This window comes from Prosopis cineraria, unplaced genomic scaffold, assembly GCF_029017545.1.
Source record: "Prosopis cineraria cultivar Desert tree isolate PC_DT_omini unplaced genomic scaffold, ASM2901754v1 PC3, whole genome shotgun sequence".
Taxonomy (NCBI): Eukaryota; Viridiplantae; Streptophyta; class Magnoliopsida; order Fabales; family Fabaceae; genus Prosopis; species Prosopis cineraria.
In genome coordinates, this window is record NW_026555334.1 from 27,567,958 (window position 1) to 27,590,081 (window position 22,124).

A 22,124-nucleotide genomic window follows, 5' to 3' on the forward strand; every position below is an offset into this window, starting at 1 on the left:
TTAAGGTTAAAACTTATTATCCATACAGGGATAAGAAATGTCCACGCATGATTGACACACATATGCATGCACTTGTATTTCATATTGCTTCATTCATGCTTGGATTGTAAGTGTCCCACGTGTGATTGATTATCTTTCATGTATATAAGACTTAGAGGATCTTATTCAAACTTAAACCATGACTGGACCTTGCTTGAGTTAGATAATCAAAAGTAAAGACAAAGCACTGTATGCTAGTTCATGCTTGGACATCCTTGTATTCATGCTTGACTGATAAGACAGTGTGAAGAAATATCTTGGTTAAGCTTCTGCGATCTGGTTTAAGCTTGGATGTTATTTTTATCACACTTGATTAATCCTAAGTATCAACTTGAAGTATTCTATCCACACTTGGATTTTGTTAAATCCTCTCTTGAATGGATAAATCACTTGTCAACCTTTAAGTCTGACTTAATGTGAGCCCTATAATTGAACAAGCTATTCAAGCTTGGTTCAAAGAGTGCCCAAGCATGATTCACATCAAAGAGAGGCAAGGTACCTCTGTATACTCATTCACACCTGGTAACCAAACTACCTATACATGTTTAGACTCATAAAGAAGCTTTATGCTTCAAACATATCATAAACACTTAAACCTTGAATGGTCCCTGCTTAGATCATTAAGAAGTGATAAGTAAGCTAAAGTAAAGAGAGCTCATCCACATTTAGATCACTCTTATCCACGCATGAATGAAAGGTTTGATAGCATTTAATATACTCTATAAGAAAAGTGCTTTCTTTGTCATAGATCACTTTTACATGTGCATAACAGTTATATTTTGCACCTTATGGGTTTCAATAGTCTTACACTATGAAAATCTATAAATATGACCTCATTTGAGCTAGTGGGTAATACTCATATAGACTGAACACGAACAATGTGCATCAAACATTCATTTTTCACTGTGTTCATGTAAACAACTCTTAAGCTAATTTTCAGGCTTAAATTGTTATATCTACTTTTTGAGAGAGTTATTGAGTGTGCCTAAATAATTTTCTAGCTATCTCTTTAAGTGAGAACATGATAGGAAAGAATAATCTCTATCATTAAAGAGATTTAAGGAATGATTTTCTTAGTATATTAAAAGAGTGCTCACTATCTTGAATTGAGGAGTTAAGGAGACTCATTAGTGTAGTGAGATACCTTGTGAATGGCCGATAAGTACTCGTGAAAGCTTGTGATTTATATTGAGGTAGCAAGCACCTATTAAAGTTATATCATATTGGAAAATCTAAAGTGTGAGCTTAGAGACTAGATATAGGCTAAGTTGTCAGCTGAACCATGATAAACTAACCATATAGTATTTCTCTATTCCTTTTAAATTCAGCTCATTCATACCTTGCATGCTTTCTTGGTTGTTATAGCAAAAGAATTTATATTTTACAAGTGTTTTGTGATATGAAATTAAAGTATTTAGATTTCTCTGTGATTTACTATATTGAAAATTAAAGTTGCATATTCAATTGTGCTTACAATTTTGAAAAGTTTAAGAAAATAAAAATTTTTATAAACACCTAATTCACCCTTTCTTGGGTGTTGTTATATGATCTTACATTACCATAATAAAAAGGAATTAACTACAGTTAAAAGTGGTAGTTAAAGTAGAAAAAGAAAAGACCACTTTCAACAATCTATTATGGTTAGTAGAATTGAAATTAAAAAATATAATTTCAAATAAAAAATATATATTAATAACCCTTATCATGGTAGAAAAAATTCTACCAAGGTAGAAAATGATTAAAACTACACATTTAATATTGAAACATTAGGAATGTATAAAACCCATCTAATATAATATGAGATAAATCTTTCAAATTATTAAGGTCCCAAGCTTTCATAATTTAAATATACAAAATAAAACAATAACAAGTCCAAATTAGAATTGTAAAGTATACGGAGGCATGAGATACCATTTATATTTGACAAACATTAAAAATATAAGTCATTGTTTAAGTTTTAGAGTCATATGATGCGATTGATGGTGTGTCTACCATGGCTAATGACACAGAAGTCATCTATCTTGGTGAGCCTCCTCTGTATTGTGCATCATAGTGAAGGCGCCATCCACATGTGGCACACTGCACAAAAATGATAGCATTCTTATTGTCCTAAGATAGACTTATGGGCCAACTTTTAGCACTCCCCAAATCTTTATCCGACACCTATTCTAGGTGCTCTAGGTGTTTACATAAAACTTATATAATAAACTAGTTAATGGTATTAGTTTCATTTCTAAAATATATCATTTTAAAATTTAGACACCCAGAACTAAAACCACTCCTTATTCACACTTTTAAAACCTCCAAGGTGTTTAAGACTAAATTAAAGTGCCAAAAGCCTAACCAACTACCTAGACCAAACTCTAAGGACTTAAGGCAACTCATACAATGTACCCCATCACATAAATACATTACATTCCTCAATTTCACTTCTCAACCTTAATATCATCCAAAATCACGGGGGAGGTAAAACACTTTAAATTTTCCAATCTCATAAGCAATCATCAAAATAACATAAATATACTTGTACCAATATTTAGGCTTTGTTTAGACAACTATAACTCATAAATAAATTTTAGAGTGTTAAATACAACCAAATTCACATACATATCATGCAATGATATAAGTAACAAAAGAATTGTCCTATTTAGCAATAACAAATATAATAGTCTAAAAAAGAAGCCTACAGTAGGAATCACAAATTCTTATGCCTTAGGTGCTTTTCCTTTATCTTTATTGGAGCTAGTGCCTATAAAATATAGAATAGGAATGAGTATAATTACTTAATGATCAAGGAAAACTCTAAATCATGCACATGCAAATCAAATTAACTAAAGCATTTAAAGTGGGCATTTAAATTAATTTATGTTATGTATGGATACATATGAATTTAGATTTGAATTTGGACCAAATTCATTATTTAGGTAATTAAAAATGTATGGATTTGAATTTGACCCAAATCCAAGTTCTACCTCAATGTCTTTATAATTTAAAATCCTTTCTAAACCCCTATTATTTCAAATCCTAAGTCAATTTCTTTTGTAATTTAACCCAAATTCATGAAGGCTTGATCGGCCCTTAAAGGGTATGTGGATAAAAGTATCAAAGTTGACGAAACCAAATCGCCACTGTTAATTAGGATCAAACTGCCACTGCCAACTGGGATTGCACCATGGCACCAATCAAGACTAGAGGCCAACTTCTATTGGGACCAAACTACTTATACTAGTAAGGATTGAAGTGCAGGAGACAATCCGAACTAGACGACCAACTTTTACTAAGACTAAACTAATAGTGCCGACCCAAACAAGATGGAAAACTTCCACCAGGATTAAACTATCAGTGATGACTAGGATAGGCCCCCAACATCCACCGATCTGACTTCTATTAGGATTGCAACTTGACAATAACTAGGACGAGATGGACAACTTCCATAGGGACCAGACTAATGATATAACATTTTAGATTTCAAACTTTAAAATTTCAAGTGTTTAAAAGGGGTAAATTTATCCAAAATAAGATATTTATGAATTAATAATATTTTTGAATGGCTATTATGGCTTTTGGATTATTGGATAGCCTTAAAAGAGGATTAGTTTAGAGTTCGAGTGGATCAAGCACAAAAAGAGGCCCAAATAGTTTTGAGCCTCACTGTACCATTCACTGCAATGGATGCACCATGCAATGTGGCAAATGGGTAGAAATTTAAATATATCATATTCATCTTTACGTTTGGAATAGAAGGGAAAGAAAAAAGAAAATGTGAGAGGGTGATAAAGGTGAAGCTTGGGGTTGCTAGGGCTTGACTCTTGGAGTATTTTGGAAGTATTTAGAGCTACTTACTCTCTTGGGTAAGCTTCCTCTCCTTCTTCCCTCTCATTTATGCAAATTTTAGTAGATTTGAGTATGGTTGGGGCTTAATTTTATGTTTCCTTGGGTTTTGACCAAACCCATTGGTTAAGTTAAGTCTTGGAGGGTTAAATCAAGCTTTCAAACTTAAGTTTATAGATTGTGTGGTGATTTAAAATTTTTTGTTAGGGTTTGGACGAACCCTAAGTGAGATTTGAGAGTTTTAAAACAATATGGATAAACAAATGATTTTATTAGAGTGTTTGGGTATTAAATAAAATTAATAGAATGTATTGGAAGTATTAAAGGTGTTAAAGTGAGACTTTGGGTATAATGATACCTAAAATTATGCTAGAAAAGGGTTAATTAGAATGAGAATTGATGTTAAATGTTTAATCTTATGTATTAAATATTAATTGGGCGTTTATATGCTAGTGGACACTTATGGAGCTAAGTTCTGGCCACGGTATCGCTGAAGTAACTAAATTATATAAAATTATTATTTGTGTGTTTTAATGGCTGTGTGTTGTTATGAAAGTTTATCCAACTATTATCTTGAACTAGTATACTCTTAGCGAAAATGATTATTTATTTAGAAACTTTATGTGAAGTGGAATATATAACTATATTTTTCACATTTGTAGTTTTGAAAGTTTTATACTAAATCCTATGTATATGTATGTGTACTTGCAAAATTGTATGATTTATGGTGGAAATGATTATTTAAGTGTAATCTACATGTTTATAGATATGTGTGGAATTATTGAGCGTATGGTTGGCATGATCATTATAAGAGGATAGGAGTTCACCCTAGTATTGTTCAGGAACATTTTTTAAAAATTCTTATAGTACACTAGCACAGTGAAGGCCCTAGTACGTAGTTCTATATTTTTTTGAAAGTCCTAGTACTATTTGAGATAGATTGGGCATATGACACCCCGAGTATTCATGAAAAAAGAAATCTGTGGTTCATAATGGGTGAAGGTGCCTTTGGCTAGGGTTGCCTCCCACAATTGATAAGCTTGAGCCTATCTAGTCACATGAATGTTGTTTTATCAAATTGTTAACCTACAAATTCAATCAGAGAAAATAAGGAGGATATAAGGTGGGGTGTTGATTATACATATGTTTATATTGTATATCCATGTGTGTATATAACTTGATATATCTAAAGTATATGTTTAAATGCCACTTCACATACACAATAATTATTTTTACACATGAGTAGTTTGTTTAGATTATTTAATTACTAAGTTCTCGACTCACCCCATGGTTATATTTTACAAGTAAAAGGTTTGATAAGGGTAAAGGGAAGGGATAATATGTATAGTTCTCTCTTTCTCATTTTGTAATTGTAATGAATGATTTAAATGTTTATGCCAACTTAGGAGCATGTTATGTTTTGAGGTCACTTGCATGAGAAATGTTGTAATTATGGATATCTTGACCAAAGATAATGTAATTGTAATGAAATTGTTGTGAAAGGTTAAAATATTAGTGCAAGTGATGTTTTTGTGTTGTTTATGTTTTAGAATGGTCATAAGAATGTTTAAGTGTAGTATGTTATTACGTCTTGAGTTATTATGCAAAATGAGGTTTAATGGTCAATTTGAGTTTAGATTACTTTTGTTGTTGTGTAATTGGTCTATTAGATTACATATGATCCATTTGAGTTGGTTCAAGTAGTTCCAAGGTTATTGACACTAAGTTGGTAGATCTGGACACCTTGTGGTTGTTTTGAAATGAAAATAGAAAAATTTATGTTTAGGTGTCCGACTTTTAAGTAGTTAAGTGTTTGGGTGTGAGACTATGCCAATAGCTAGGTGGCTTAAAGTGCTACATGTGGACACTTGAATTGCTCGACGTCGGATGGCGAAATGATGCACTCAGGAAGTTAGCTGGAGGCGTTGTCATGACAGCAAGAGTGCGCTGCGGTGTAAGGTAGGTGCATCATGGTGCACTATATAAAGAGAAATGTAATCCCTCTATGCCATCCTCCACGATTGGTGATGCCTGAGCCATGGCGGATAGGACATTTTTGGCTTTTTCCAAAATGTACTATTGACCCTTTTAAGAGTTATAATTGATTTTTATGCTTCCATTATCTTATGTAACTTATTTTTAACTATAATTTGAGCTTAAACATATGTTCAAAAAGGATTTCTTGGGATCCTAATCTATTAAATAATTGCTAAACTCTTGTGTTATGATAACCTTATATAAGAAATTTAATTAATCCTGGTTATCATAATAGTGCCTTATGTTTTGTATTCCGTGTGTTTAGTAATATTAAGAAAATATGTTACAAACGATCTTCCACCAGGACTAGACTAACGATAATGACTGGGATTAAACGGTTGACTTCCATCGGGATTAAACAGGACTGACAATGATAACCCAGACCAAAGATTGACTTCCACCAAGACCAGACAGACATTGATGATTGAGATTGAACAGCCAATTTCTACTAAGACTGAATTGGCAATTATAACCGGGATCAAACAGTCAACTTCTATTGAGACCAAACTGGATTGATAGAGAGGATCAAGACAAGATGGTCGACTTCATTAGGATTGAGCAGCCTATGATAACTGGGATCAGATAACCTCTTGCAATTAGTGATCATCATCAATCTAGTCCTTGTAAAAGTCTACTGTCTCATCCTGGTTATAGGTCCCATCCTAGTGGAAGTTGGTCGTCCCGTCCCATCATTACTGTCGGCCTGGTCCTAGTAGAAGACAGTTATCTCATCCCATCCCGAGCGTCATCTTGGGTCCTGTCCTAGTGGAAGTCAGTCATCTCTTCCTAGTCATCATTACTGGTCCCGTCTCGATGGAAGTCAGTCATCCTATCCTGATCATCGCCATTAGTCTCGTCCTAATGGAATTCGGCTGTTCTATCCTAATTGTCATCCTCGGTCCTATCCTGGTCATCATCATTAGTCTGGTCCCGATGGAAGTAGGTCATACGGTCCTAGTTGTCATCAATTCTATAGTCCCAGTCAGCATTAACAATCTGGTCCTAGTAAAAGTTAGCCATTCAAACTACTGACTTTGACTTTGAATGGATTGTCGATGTCGTCCAAGTTTGTTTTAATTTTTTTACCAAAAGTTTCTTTTAAATTCAAATTTAAAATTTAAAATTTGGAATTTTACTTTAGATCTAAATAAATGATTTTAATGCTATAATTTAAATTTTATATCATCCAAATAAAGAATTTAGAATCTATGAATTTCAAATGTAAGATTTCAAATATGAGATTTTAAATATAAATTCCCAACTTAAATTCACCCATCCAAAAACAACATTAAAGATATAGCACAATATCACATCACATGATATCATAGATGAATGATTAATACTCCTTATCTCCTTCATATATTACTGATTCAATCTGTGGGTTAATAATTTAATAAAACTAAGTCTGTATGAATGGACTAGCCTAAGCTTATCAATTGTGAGGAGTTACCTAACCAAAAGTGCTACGCTCACTCTTAAACCATAAATTCCTCCATTCTTGAATTCACTGTGGTGTCATAAGCCCTAGCTTTCACTCAGTCCAAGCTGAGGTTAAGGACTAAAGGTCTATGCAATCTATGCTTACACCTATTTCTAAGCGAGACTCAGGAACACCTAACCCTAAACCAAATCACGAGGGCCACTAATAGTATTGGTTATATTTCATGTGGAAATAAATCTCTAACTCCTTCTAGGGCAGCCTCTCGCCTAACATGTCATGCAAACAAAACTAGTCCATCCATAAGGCATAAGAATAACATGGCATAACAACTAACCATAACCACCATTTCATCATCCCATCCTCAGTCATTTTCAAGATACCCAAATTTCTCAGTTAAATGATAATTAGCATTTCAACTTTGATTTTATTCCCATTTATATATTAAATAAGACATACTTGTATTTAAGTTCAAAAATGATAACTTAAGTTTGTTAAGCTCTAAAATAGTTTTATCACATAATAAACAATCAAAATTAATCTAAGAAGCACAATTAGCATAAGATAGAATTCTTCTAGTTACCTCAAACCTTTAAAAACTCAAAGGTTAGCCTTACTCAACTTGCTTCTCAAGTTAGAATTGAGCTTAAATGGCGCACAATGAACTTGGTATACAAACAACAATAACCAACATCACTAACAACAACATAGATTCCACTTTCCAAATAATAAACTCACACTTTGTTAACCAAATTTTACACCCTTAAGTCAAATCTCACATCCAATGAATTTATTAAAACCTATTAATTCCATTTAGCTCCTATTAACTTAAATAACAACCAATATATCAACCAACAACTCAAATTCTTCCTTAAAGTAGTTGGGGTTCCCTGAACCTAAGCTCACAACCTTGTGAAATCCTTAAAACTTAGTTTAAAATGTTAAACCACTCCTATTAATCCCATTAGGACCAATGGTTTGAAGCCATAGCTCTAGCCCTAAATCTTCACTTAAATTCATGTGGAGGAAAGAGGAAAGGAGATAAAATACTTACCTAGATGAAATCAAGCTTGAAAGGCCTCTAATGTGCTAAAGGACTTATGCCCTAGTAGACCATAATCCTCTTTTCGTCATCTCTCCTCTATTTCTTCCTATTTTCCTTTTCTGTTTCATGCCCAAGCTCAATCTTGATGTTTAAAATAAGGTTAAGGTGCAAAAATGCTGACCAGATGGTTAGCTAGGAGCATCCAATAACCTAAAGTGAGGAAAAAAAAGAAAAAATACCTATAATGTTACTAAAATTAGTGCAAATATGATCAAACCGTTAACTTACACTAACGTCATTAGTTTTCAATGTTAAATATTGACTGTGATTGTCATATGTCAACCTTTACTAAAATGGACTAAAAAAGGGGGCAAAATACCCATGAAGTCATTGACCAGGAGTATCCAATAACCTAAAGTGATAAAAAGGCAACAATACCCATAACATTACTAAAGTTAGTTTAAAAGTAACCAATCCATTAAATGTTGATCGTTTAGCTAACACTTAAGTAGAATTTGACTATTTTTTGCTGATGTGGACCAAAAATATTCTCAAGTGAAATTCTATGAAGGTTGATCAATTATTGTATGAATAACATATAGAAAAATGTTGTTTTGATTGAACAATAAGTTAAATTGCTCACTTCTTTGCAGTAATGGCAGAAGCCATTTAAAAATTTCAAACCTTATCATGAATAAAATTGTTTAAGGTCATGCCAATATGTTTAAGGTAGGTGGCATAGGAGGTATACATAGTTACAAAGGCATTACAAGCATAGACAACCTCCTTCATAAAGTACTTACATTCTTTATAGTGAGCCATAGCCTCTTCATTCTCGATATTTGATTGTGTGCAACCTATCTCACTATGTTGAATCTTAAGTTTTACAAATAAGAAAAATGAGTAGAGAGGGAGGAAGGAAAAGGTTAGGGGATATGGTGATGGAAAGAAACCATGTGACTTGGATTTTGACGAATTGATTACTATTGCACTTACTAAAGTAATGTTGTGGTAATTATACAATGATCAATCAACCTTCATATAATTTCACTTGTTAATACTTTTTGTCCATGTCAGTGAAAAAATGGTCAACTTCTACTTAATGTTAGCTAAACGATCAATATGTAAGGAATTTGATAGATTGATCAGTTTTGCATTAATTTTGGTAATGTTATGGGTATTTTAGCCTTTTTTTTCTCATTTTAAGCTACTAGATACTCCTGGCTTATGACTTCATGAGTATTTTTACCCTTTTTTTAGTCCATTTCAGCAAAGACTAATCTATGGCAAGCACATTCAGCATTTAACACTGAAAACTAATAGTGTTAGGGCAAGTTAACAATTTAGTCACTTTTGTCCCATAATTGGGCCCAATTGGCCTAATTCACTACCAGACTTAATATAAAGGCTATACATAATATTAATAGGCCTATTAGGAAATCATTAACCACCATTAAACCAGCTAATACTTAATTTTTAACTAATTAAACTCAATTAATTAACTTAATTTAGGAATTAAATCCAGGATGTTACACCATGTTTCTAAAAAGCCTCTTATACTCTAATTTTAGGTGTTTTACAAGGGCCTTAATGTGCAATCTCTACAGTTAATGATTTTAGGATCCCATTTACTCAAAGATGTTTTATAAAAGTGTTTTGGCTAAGGTTGATCTTCTTACCTTTGTTTAATTTCTTAATTATAATGATTGATTTACTTGATTGGGTTTAAGTGTAGTTAATGACAAAGGTCTTCATAAGAGATCGTGAGAGTTGAGAGAGAAAAAGTGTAGAGTCGAGCTTAGTAAGTGAGGGTTATGAGCTAAGGGTTTTTTAAGCCAAAGTCTGTAGTATGTTTTTTTTGAAGAAGGGGTCAAAAAAAGAGGAATCGAGATTAGAGGGCTGCTAAGGCCCCTTTCTTCATGGCCTAAAAGGGCTAGGCTTTAAAACACAATTTTCTGAAAAATAGCCAATTTTCTAGACTCAATCCCTTATAAAAATGGACTTAAATAGGCAACTCTCTAAGTTCGATTCTTATTCCTAACTCTATTTATAACTTCTTCCCTTCCTCTCTCAATAATGATAACTAAAATTTTAATACATCATTTTTTTAAATAATAGATGAAGTAGGGTATCATTGAAAAAATAATTATAAAAATTGTCAATAATATTTTTAAAGAAAGTCCTATTCTATGGTCTAGACTTAAAAATATAACTTATGTTGATTAGAAAATATTGTTAAAATATTTTTAAAATAGGTAAAAATATAATTATTTTTTATGACAAGAAATATCAATATTATAGAGATACTAAATATAAAGTTTTAAAATAAGATAAATTAGGTAATGTATATAGTTATTTAGCGATGTTATAATTAATTTATACTAAAAAAGGCCATCATTGTTATAATAATTTAATTTATATTTATGAAATAAAAAATACATAAAATAATTAAAATTTGTACTTAGACAATAAAAAACTATATAAAAAAATTAAAGGGCAAAGGGACAAAAATACCCACCAAGTGGTCGGCAAGGAACACCCAATAGCCTAAAGTGAGAAAAAAGATAAAAATACCCATACCATTACCTAAATTAGTGCAAAAATGACCAATCAATTAACTATTACTAATTTATGTTAATTTTTAACGTTAAGTCTTTCTCTCTCTTTGCCAAGCAGAATAAAAAATGACATGGATTTGAATGTGCTTGCTACATGTGAGTCTCCTTTACCTGAATATCTTATTGCTTTTCTTCTTCAGTGTTCTGCTCCTTCCACTCTCATCTTCTGATCCATCTTTGATTATTGTAATAGATGAGCTTACGAAGCGCCAAATAGAGGGAGACAGTGTGGTGGTGGCAGCACAATCATGCGATGAACTAGGTACCTCTCGATGAACTAGGACATGTGCAATGGCATGAATGGGACGAGTGAAGAATGATTCTAATTAGTGCAATCCAAAAATGGATGAGTGATGATGGATTTAGAAAAGGACGAGGGTCACAGCTCTAAGATTGAGATTCAATCTAGAAGGCACCAAGATCTCAGGGGATGGGGCTTATAAATCTAGAATCTTCAAAACCCTTGCCTCTATCATTCTCCTTCATTTCTAGAGTGTTTGTCAGTATGAGTGGGGGTATATCCATCATGATCCTCTATTGCTAAGGGTCCAAGTTGTGCATTTGTCTTGCTTAGTAACAAAGGATCATGGTGGATGCTAGAACCTCATCTCCCCTTTGGTTTGTCATTGCTAATCTAGTTCGAAGAATCTTGGGATTTTTCTTCTTGTTCTTGATCTATTAAACATCCTAAAAGTGTTCTTGTGTTTGATTTCATTGTCTTCAATTACCTTCTTCTATTTCCCCCATTCACTTTGATCTACTTCAATTCTTCAATTGTCTAGATTTGTACAAGTTTTGGATTGATTTTTTTTTTTTTGGAAATTGTTGTTGACTTGTACAATTCTTCAACAATGATGGTGTTTTTCCTTGCCTCTTTGGGTTTCTTTTGCTTGTGTTCTTTGTTCTTTCAATTCTAAAGCATTCGTGGGATGAGAATGTGAGGAGGAAGACAAAGAAGATGCATAGGTGGCACGCACATTCAAACTCGTGTCATATTTTCTATTCCACTTGGCAAGGAGAAAGGGGCTTAATATCAGTGATAATTAACGGATTAGTCACGTTGGCACTAATTTAGATAATATTATGTATATTTTTGCATTTTTTCTCACTTTAAACTACAAGTCACTCCTGACTGATAAATTGATGGGTATTTTTTTTTCTTAGTTGTAATTGATTATTATTTTTGACAAAATTAAAAACAAATCAAATCTACATAAACGCATACTACATTCTTGCTTTATTCTTAGTTGTAATTGATTATTATTTTTGTTGTTTTCTTTGTTCTCCTTACTATAATTTACTTAAGTAGAAAGTAAGGTTAAAAAATTGTACTACTCTAGTCCTATTTATTGGGCAGGAAGAGAAGAAAAAAATTGATCCTACTTATAAGGTATCTACAAATTTTCAATACTCCTCTTTATATTTTTGTCCTTGTTAAATGTTTTGAATAAAAATGCCAATAATGAGATTTAATAATATTTACTACAAGTAAAGGTAAAAACTTGTTAAATTTTAAGATAAAGTTAATGAAATTTTAGTTTTTCCTTGATTTCAGTAAAACATGTTAGAAGTAACATATAAATAGGACCAAAGAGGATATACTATTGTTATAGATTGAAGAATACAATCATTCTTTATTCTTAACTAAAAAATTCCCTATGCATAAGAGAAATTTACCTAGTCCTTTAGGGAAAATGTCATTCAAAGATCATTAAAGTAATTTAATATCAAATAAGGATTAAAAGATTCTAAAATATCCTGTAGAATTAAGGGATTGATTTGAAAATTAGATGAGAAAAGACTAAATGTCCTTGTTTTTTTTTTCTTTTGTTAAATTTGTCGATCAATGAATAGTTTTTTGTTAAATACGAATGAATACTTATTAATTGATAAATGATTACTTATTAAAATATAATTTATACTAATCCCTTTTCATAACTAAATTCTTTCATATTCTTGTATTTGTTAATTAGTGAATGACTTTTTGTTAAATGTGAATGAACGCTTGTTAATTAACAAATGACTACTTGTTAATTTAAAAAAAAAAAGAAGAAGGAGTATTTTAATCTCTTTCTATCTAAAATTATTTTCAAATTAATTTCCTGATTTTATATTAATATTTTAAAATCTTTTGATTATTATTTAATATTAAATATCCTCGTTAGTCTTTGATATTTTCCCTTTTCTTTTTGTTTGCCTCTAACATTACGTGGGTTTGTACGTTTATGAAAAATTCTTCCTTTAATAGAATATATTGTATTCAATATACTGTAGTTTTCTTCGCTGCATTAGTATTTATTACCGTCTGTTAAAACCAAAGAATAATTCAGTTTTTGTCTAAAAGCACAGGGAAAGCTCGATGACCTTCCTGCATGAACACCCTTTCTGTATTCGTTTACCTGAAAGGAAGAAAGAGAATATTAGACGTGGCGGCATTTTGGTTTTCTGTTTGGCCAAGCAAGCGCAGGTATATAGTAAATCCCAAGTCCTCATGCCCAGGCATAACTGAAATCGTTACTCCTTCTTCTTCTTCTGATAAACCTCTCGAGCTTTTCTCTCTTGCCCTGAAAATGACTACGAAGCTAACGACGTGCTTTTCCCACTGGAATATCACGGGGCTCAACTCTATCTCTAACTCTAAGCCCTCCAATGTACTTCACTTTCCCTTGCCACACCGTCGCCTTCTTCCTGCTACTTGCAGAGCGGGAAAGCAGGAGGACCCCAAGTACAATTCCACATTTTAGTACCTCTTCAATGGCTTGAGACATGTTAATTAATTAATGTGATCGTACTTCTCCAATTCGTTACTGTCAATGATTTTTGTTTTTCTTTTTTACATCACAAGTTTTAAATAGAAATGAGTGTTTGCTTTCGTGAGTTTTGCATGTTTCTTTCTTTCCCGGGGCGGGAGTTACCTTTGAGTTCAGACATAGTGCGAGCATGAAGCTTTCTCACCAAATGCAGCTGCTGTTGAAATCGGGATTAATTTCGTTTGCATTGATTTTGGATGAATGGGATGATTATCAGTTGTTCTGAGCCTAGGAAGTGAGGTTGTTTATTGAATTGTTGTATATACCGCAACGTTCTGGTTTTTCTTGAATCTTCCTTGACGCTTGGCTCTTATTGACTTCTTACCACATTCTTAACTTATGGATGATCATCTTTATTGTTGATTGGCTGGATGAATCTGCTGGTGCTTCCCCTGCTATTGCTGGGGCCTGTACAAGGCATAACAGCATGATCTGTGAATCTTTTTTCTTGAGCTTGGACTCCGACTTTATTCAAGTTAAATTAGCTGAGTCTAAGTGGCAGGACATAAAGTGCCAGGGATAAAATGTTGGAGATAGTATATTTATGCTTGCATTTTGTTATAAATGATATTAATTTCTTGTTTTTCTGGCCATTTTTTGAGTTTGTACTGTTCACATCCGATTTTGTTTTCGATATCTTCTATTCCTATTATATGAACCTTTGAAGCCTGTGAGATCTGTGAATTTCAATGACTCAACATATTACATCAAAATTTAACATCACGCTAAAGAATCTAGTTCTAATATTTATTGTGTTGCCTTTTAATTCTTTTATATTTTTCTTTTATAATAGTTACTTTAATCCCTAGCTTCTTGTTGTACTCAAACTCATTCAACTGTAAACAGTTTCCAGCGTCAAAATCAACCCATCAAGAAAGTTCCTGATGACCAAACTTCGGCACATGGGAGTCGCCAACCAAAAGAATATGACGACTCTAGCAAGGAAAACTCAAGAAATACTTGTACTCCTGCAGAGAATAGCCTTGCAAAGAATTTTAGTCTTTCTAATATCACGCCTTTGGTATCTCCTTCAACTAGGCTTGACAAAGGAAATAAAGATTGTCTTTCTTGATTCTGTAAAATGGCATCTTATTATTTCCCCAATCTTTTGTTGTGTATAAATGATGGCTTGTTCACACATGCACACACATGCATAACTCCCTTTAATTGCACTCAAGCCAGCCTAAGTTTAAGTCTGAAAAAAAGAATTTCTGTCAGTGTACAAACTAGCCTCAGTTTAATATTGTCCTGTGTGACAGACCGGAATCAAAGATATAGTAATAGAGCATAGCGAGGAGCCATCAGGTACCCAACTCCAGAATTTGTTGGAGGAGAAGAGATATGTAGAGAAAGGTAAGATATCTTTCAGAAATACCAATAGACATTTTTCAATTCCCTCTTCAACTTTTTTGGTTTAATAGCTTGTTGCCTGAGTGGTTTTTCTTTTCTTTTCTTTCAAAATCCTCTAGATTCCAACGCTTTTCTCTTAAATCAAGCTAGAGTTCAGGAACTCAGAGATCTTCAAAACATTCTTCATAAGATGGAAGTATTGCAAAGAAAAATTGAAGTCTTGGAGAAAAGGTTGGCAGAGACTGAAGCACAGTTAAAAGTGGCCGGCCAGGAAAGGGTGCGTGTGGAACGCATGGAAAGAGAGTACTCATTCTTAAAGTCTTGCCTGAAAAGCTTGGAGTCAAAGTTCTCTGTTTCTCAGGAAAACTTATCGGAGATGCTTGCAACACTAAGAATTAGAGGCAAGGATCTAAGGGATGAGACTGAAAATTCACAGTTGTTGATAGATAGGGAAACCAAACAAGCTGACAAATCTATTACAGTACTGCAACAAAACCAGGACCTTCAAAGAAAGGTTGAACAATTAAGGAGACCTGATGAAGAACCCGTGGATGATATGCCACAGGAATTCTGGAGTCAGTTGTTGCTTATAATTGATGGTTGGTCACTTGAAAAGAAAATATCAATACAGGATGCCAAGGTTCTGCGAGAAAAGGTGTGGAAAAGAGAGAGATATATTCAAGATACATACATTGCTGTCAAAGAACAGAGTGAACATGAAATCATTTCGGCACTTCTTGCATCATCTGCGACAAGGTATTATCTTTTCAATAGTAATTATTTTGCACTTTATATTTCTTTTGTTGTCTTATCTGGTTCTTATTTTGCCTTTTAGTTCGGGATTGTATGTGATTCACATTGCAGCAGAGATGGCACCAGTAGCCAAGGTGAACTAATTTTAGCCCTACATTTTAACAGTTAATTCTCATAGTTACTTTTTTTCAAGTGAAGTTATTCATAATTTATATATCTCAGACTCATCTAGTTCTCAGCTTAGGAATCTTTTCACTTCTGGATCTAAGCCTTTCCATGAGTTCAAATTTTCCAGTCTCATGGAACAATTTTGTCGGGTGTAGCTTTTTTTTTTTTTTTTTTGGTCATACCTCATCTCTGAGTTGAACTGTTCATGAGTTTAATATAAATATTAAGATTGATTTGTTTCTATAATAGGTTGGTGGTTTGGGGGATGTTGTTAGTGGCCTTTGTAAAGCATTGCAGAGGAGAGGACACCATGTTGAAATTATTCTTCCCAAATATGATTGCATGCAGTATGACCAGATCAATGACTTAAGGGTATGCTATAGTCTTTTTATAAAATGATCAAACAAGTAGAAAAGAATATTATTATCATGAACCACTCATGATAAGTTGATCCTTGTCGCAGGCTTTAGATGTAGAGATAAACTCATACTTTGATGGACAACTATGCAAAAATAAAATCTGGGTTGGCACTGTTGAAGGTTGACAATTTAATATTTCTGTACATTGAATACCTCTATCTTGTGTACTAAATGTTTCTGTTTATCTTATGTAGTAACTTAACTTTGGTTATGCAGGCCTTCCTGTGTATTTCATTGAGCCCGTCAACTATGGTGAGTTCTTTCGGAGAGGACATATTTATGGAGAACTTGATGATTTCAAGCGCTTTTCATTTTTCAGCCGTGCAGCTCTTGAGTTTCTTCATCAATCAGGCAAGAAGCCTGATGTCATTCATTGCCATGATTGGCAGACAGCATTTGTTGTATGTACTATCAATTTTTTTGCGGATAAATTATGACTCATTTGAGTTACCTACGAAATCGATGAATTTTCTACTACCAGATTTCATGTTTCTTCTGCTAGGCTCCACTATATTGGCATGTATATTTCCCAAAGGGATTGAATTCTGCAAGAATATGTTTTACATGCCACAACTTTGAGTATCAAGGGACTGCACCAGCTTCAGAATTGGCATCATGTGGTCTTGATTACCGCCAGTTTAACAGACCAGACAGACTGCAGGACAACAAAGCTCATGACAGAGTCAATCTTGTCAAGGCATAAGAAGTTAAAGTTATCTATTATAGTTTATTTCTTGAACAGAAAATACTAATTTTTACCTTCAATTGTCAGGGTGGAATTGTTTTCTCTAACATTGTGACAACAGTGTCACCTACTTATGCTCAACAGCTGCAGACCATGGAGGTATGGTCCTTGCTTTTGTGATTATGAGTTTTTCCTCTGCTTTACCAAAATAACAGGAAGAGAACTTGTTGGAACTTGGTGCATGCATGCAAGAGGAGGATGGGTAAATAGTTGGGAGAATATGAAAGCTAGAGAATAACGGCATAAACAACAATGCAATATTTCAATTTTTACGAATGGTTACCTTGATATTGTTGTCTTCAATGCAGGAAGGACAGGGCCTCCATTCAACGCTTCGTTCACAATCCCACAAATTTTTTGGCATTCTAAATGGTATCGACACTGATGCATGGAATCCTAATACTGATACTTATCTCAAAGTTCGGTACAATGCAAGTGATCTTCAAGGGAAATCAAAAAACAAGGATGACCTGAGAAGGAAACTCGGTCTCTCATCTGCAGATGCCAGGATGCCATTGGTGATTCTGTTATTATTATAAATAAGAAGTCACTTGGTGCAACCATTTTCATTTTTGTATCCTTCCTCAAGTTTCACAATCAACGCCATTTTCTTTATACCATAATTCAAAAAATCCTGACTCGATCAGTATAATAACCTGTCTTTCTTTTTCATTCTTTCCTCCTTTAGAGGATTGTGCAAACTGACTTATGTTTGGATGTTTTTCTGCTCTTCTAGGTTGGCTGTGTAACAAGATTGGTACCACAAAAAGGTGTTTTTCTTATCAAACATGCGATTTATCGAACATTAGAGATGGGAGGACAATTTGTTCTTCTTGGTTCAAGTCCAATACCAGAAATTCAGGTCATATTTGTGCCCCCAAAATTGATGTGTGTTTTATTTCTGTTTGTTAAATGAGAAGATCAAGCAATATAACATAAGAACTGAAACTTTATAAGCATTTAACTTGAACATTAGCTGGGAAGTTATCTTATCAAAAACTAGAGACGAAAATGCACTTCATATTTCTCTCTTTGTTTTGGCTTGCTTTCGTAAAACTATTGTCTGTTGTAAATGCATTCAATTTGAAGCAGACATATACGTGTATATCAAGTTGTAATTGAACAGCAAAGCTCCTCAGTTAATCTCTAAATTTTTAGTTTAATAATGCTTAAGTATGTGAAATCAGGAAAACATAGTATCTGAATGTATATACTTCCCTCTCGTGTATGATCCCTAGCCATTGTAGCTTCAATTGTATTATCCCGAGTCCTGACACGTAGCTGACTAAGTATTAAGTAATTGTTTGCCTTTCATCTTCTTGATATTATTTTGTGATACGCTTTATATTGATGCTCAAACTGATATAACCAAGTGCATTATCATCGTTGCCTTTTCAAAGTGTTCTCATCTATAGATTTAAAAATTTGGAGACTTAATTTCCTTTTAGAGTGCCAACTCGTTATTATATTCTCTAGTGATTTAATTTGTGTTTTTTCTCTTTTCCAGGAAGAATTTGAGACCATGCATCACAGCTTTCAGGATAATGACCATGTTCGGTTGATATTGACATATGATGAATCTCTCTCCCATCTTATTTTTGCTGCATCTGACATGTTTGTCATTCCATCGATCCTTGAACCTTGTGGCCTAACACAGGTAAAGTCTCCTTGTTTGTTCACGAAACTTGAAGAGCAAAGAACTAGAGCATGTTACTCCTGTTGCAGAATATTCATGATGGAAGCACATTTAATACTTACTTATCAAATGAGTTTATTCCTTTGCAAGTTGCAACATTGTCCATTCATGTTTAATTTGAAGTTTGCTTACCTTCAGATATCCACAAATCAAGACCACATCTTTAGCACCCTCATGAATGACCTTCCGCTTTGTTTTAATGCATTTGTTCGAACCTTACTATCTTTCCTGCAGATGATATCAATGAGATATGGCACCATCCCCATTGCTAGAAAAACTGGAGGAATCAATGACAGGTACCAGAACCTGCATAATATCACCTCGTGGAAACATAACTCCTCTTCTTTTTTTCCTGAAGAATGATCGAATTGTATCTCCTTTTTGTAGCGTTTTTGATGTCAATGATAGTACAGTACCTTACGAGTCAAGAAACGGATTTACATTTTTGAAGGCAGATGAGAAGGTAAGTTGGTGAAGTATCAAATCTCGAGTCTTGTATGCTTGTCAAAAGGTTGTGTCTATTGTTTCATGCAATAGGAGATTTTCCAAGAAACTTTCCAGGAATCCAATGAACTCTGATGAAAACAAATTTGGGCAGGGATTAGATGATGCTTTGAAGCGTGCATTTGAATTTTACAAAGGAAATCCAGAGAGCTGGAATCGCTTGTTGAGAAGGACATGAACATAGATTTCAGCTGGAAATCTTCAGCAGCACAGTATGAGAAGCTCTACTGCAATGCTGTGGCTAGAGCAAGGAGAAGGAATATACTTAAACAAACCTAACAACTTTCACTTCTGTGGCAACTTTTCAAGATTTAACTTCTGTGTCGTTTTGTGAATGGATTCTTCTGTTTGAATTCAAGGGAATAAGCTGTCCGTCATGCTCTATGCACCCTGTTAAATTTGTGCCAGGTGTTAATAAAATAAAATTTTTCTTCTTACCCCTTTTTCCACGGAAATAAAAAATATGCAGTGTTTATCTGATTACTTATACATGTACCATTATTATTAGCCAGTAGTAAGTACTAGAAAGTAAAATTTTGAGATCAATTTAACATGAGCCCTGGTGCACGAAACACAATATGTTCTTTCGTTGGCCTGCAACAAATTTACACGTCAAGTAACAACCCACACTTTTTTTCCTTCTAAAAAAGACGCACATCTTTCTAAGCTCATTTTCCAGGGACAAAGTTAGTGGCGTATGCCCAGGCGTTGTTGTTGACTGGATCAGCAAGGTGGTCTGCAAGGTTCTCCAGAGGTCCCTTTCCAGTCACAATGGCTTGAACAAAGAAGCCAAACATTGAGAACATGGCCAATCTGCCATTCTTGATCTCCTTCACCTTCAGCTCAGCAAATGCCTCCGGGTCATCTGCAAGACCCAATGGATCAAAGCTTCCACCTGGGTAGAGTGGGTCGGTCACCTCACCAAGAGGCCCGCCGGCAATACGGTATCCCTCAACAGCACCCATCAAGATCACTTGGCATGCCCAAATTGCAAGAATGCTTTGCGCATGAATCAAGCTTGGGTTTCCCAAGTAGTCAAGCCCACCCTCACTGAAGATCTGGGATCCAGCCTTGAACCACACAGCCTCACCGAATTTGACACCGTTACGGGCCAAGAGCTCAGGGAAGACACAACCCAAAGCTCCAAGCATAGCCCATCTGGCATGGATGACTTCAAGCTCACGGTTTCTGGCAAAAGTCTCTGGGTCAGCTGAAAGCCCAGCAGTGTCCCAACCATAGTCACCCGGGAACTCACCGGTCAAGTAGGATGGAGGCTCACCGGAGAAGGGTCCCAAGTATTTGACGCGGTCAGGGCCGTACCACGGGCTGCCAGAAGGGCCGGGAGGCTTGACACCCCTCCTCATGGAGATCCGGCCGACACCTAACTGAGCTGGAGACACTTTGAGTGCCTCACCGGCAAAAGTTGGGGAGGAGAGAGCCATAGTAGAGGCAGCCATGGTTAAACAAAATGCAGCTTATTGTGAAGGTTGTCAGTGATGAGGACGAGGTGAAAAGAAACGTCGAGTGTGGGTCCTTATTTATAAGGGAATGGAAAGGTAAGATTCTTATCATAGGGTATCTAAATCTTCATTCTCATTGGGGCTCCAAGATTTTTGTTGCTGTGCTGCTGTGTCCACTTGGCACTGCCTCATCCACCTAACGGGTAGATTTGTCAAGAAAGGGGCATCCAATGAGAGAATCCCACGTGTAACTACAAGATTTCTATGTCTTGAAGATTTTTTTTTTTCCTCCATGCATGAACCTGAATATATGTGCATGTCATGGTGAAGGGTTATCCTTTTCAAAAGTAAGCTTATCATTTTCATAAGTAAAATTGAAAGTCACAATATGTGAAAGGTTAATTAGTTGTTCAAAGTCATACGATAGCGACTGTGATTCGATTTTCTTTTGAGTAATATGGACAAGTTTAAATTCCATAAAAATCCTTTAAAGAAAATAAAATAAAATGCTAAAGAGATCAAGTAATGGTGAATGATGGCTACAATCTTGCAGATTTCATTGGAAAATTATATTATTATATGAATTGAATGGTTGGAACAATTTTTTTTTATCAGTTTCTTCTCTTAAATTTTAATATCCAGAGGCCATGTATCATGCATGACTTTGCTTTTGAATTTGTATTATCATTGAAGAATTTCATGCTTCAACAAATTAAGCTTTATCTGACGCTTTTTAATTTAAGCTTTAAATGGATGTTCTCTTGTATATTTTACTCAAAGAGGTTGTCAGCAAATGCCCCACTTAGCTAGAAAAAAAAAATTACATGTTAGCATGAGAAAATTATATTTTACGCCTTATTCCAACAAATTTTAGGATTTTAAACTCACTAAAATATTAATCACTATCACTTCAAAAAAAAAAAACCATTTCAATGTAGTATCAAAATTTAAATATATTTCTGTATTTTGAATAGAAAAGTACAAATATAATTAGTTAATCAATTTTATTTAACTTAACTTAAGGTTAAATATATTGTATTTAAATAATAAATTTTTAAAACTTTTTATATTTCTTTTTTTTAAAATGCCTCTGCTGAATGTATAGAGAATGATAAGTAAGGATCTTGTAAAAATATTAATGTCAAATTAAAAACTTCAATACTAAAACATGATAGGAGAAAGATTGAGATTTAGGGATATGAACGATGAGA

General features: G+C 34.0%; 2 protein-coding genes across 2 annotated transcripts; one reads left to right on the top strand and one right to left on the bottom strand.

The window, feature by feature from the left end:
• The first annotated feature begins 13,380 nt into the window (after positions 1–13,380).
• Positions 13,381–19,890, top strand: LOC129305498 (probable starch synthase 4, chloroplastic/amyloplastic). Its single transcript, XM_054945510.1, is given in 17 exon segments — positions 13,381–13,733; positions 14,665–14,839; positions 15,078–15,171; positions 15,288–15,924; positions 16,004–16,055; positions 16,339–16,461; positions 16,553–16,628; positions 16,725–16,909; positions 17,011–17,205; positions 17,281–17,352; positions 17,562–17,771; positions 17,990–18,115; positions 18,761–18,910; positions 19,184–19,245; positions 19,337–19,412; positions 19,548–19,605; positions 19,608–19,890. Coding segments are annotated over 17 exon segments (2,769 nt in total). The 3' UTR covers positions 19,733–19,890.
• Positions 19,891–20,013: 123 nt separating this feature from the next.
• LOC129305782 (chlorophyll a-b binding protein of LHCII type 1) lies at positions 20,014–20,967 on the bottom strand. The gene has a single exon (XM_054945864.1). The coding sequence runs from the start codon at positions 20,908–20,910 to the stop codon at positions 20,122–20,124; it is 789 nt and encodes a 262-aa protein (XP_054801839.1). The 5' UTR covers positions 20,911–20,967; the 3' UTR covers positions 20,014–20,121.
• Positions 20,968–22,124: the final 1,157 nt, after the last annotated feature.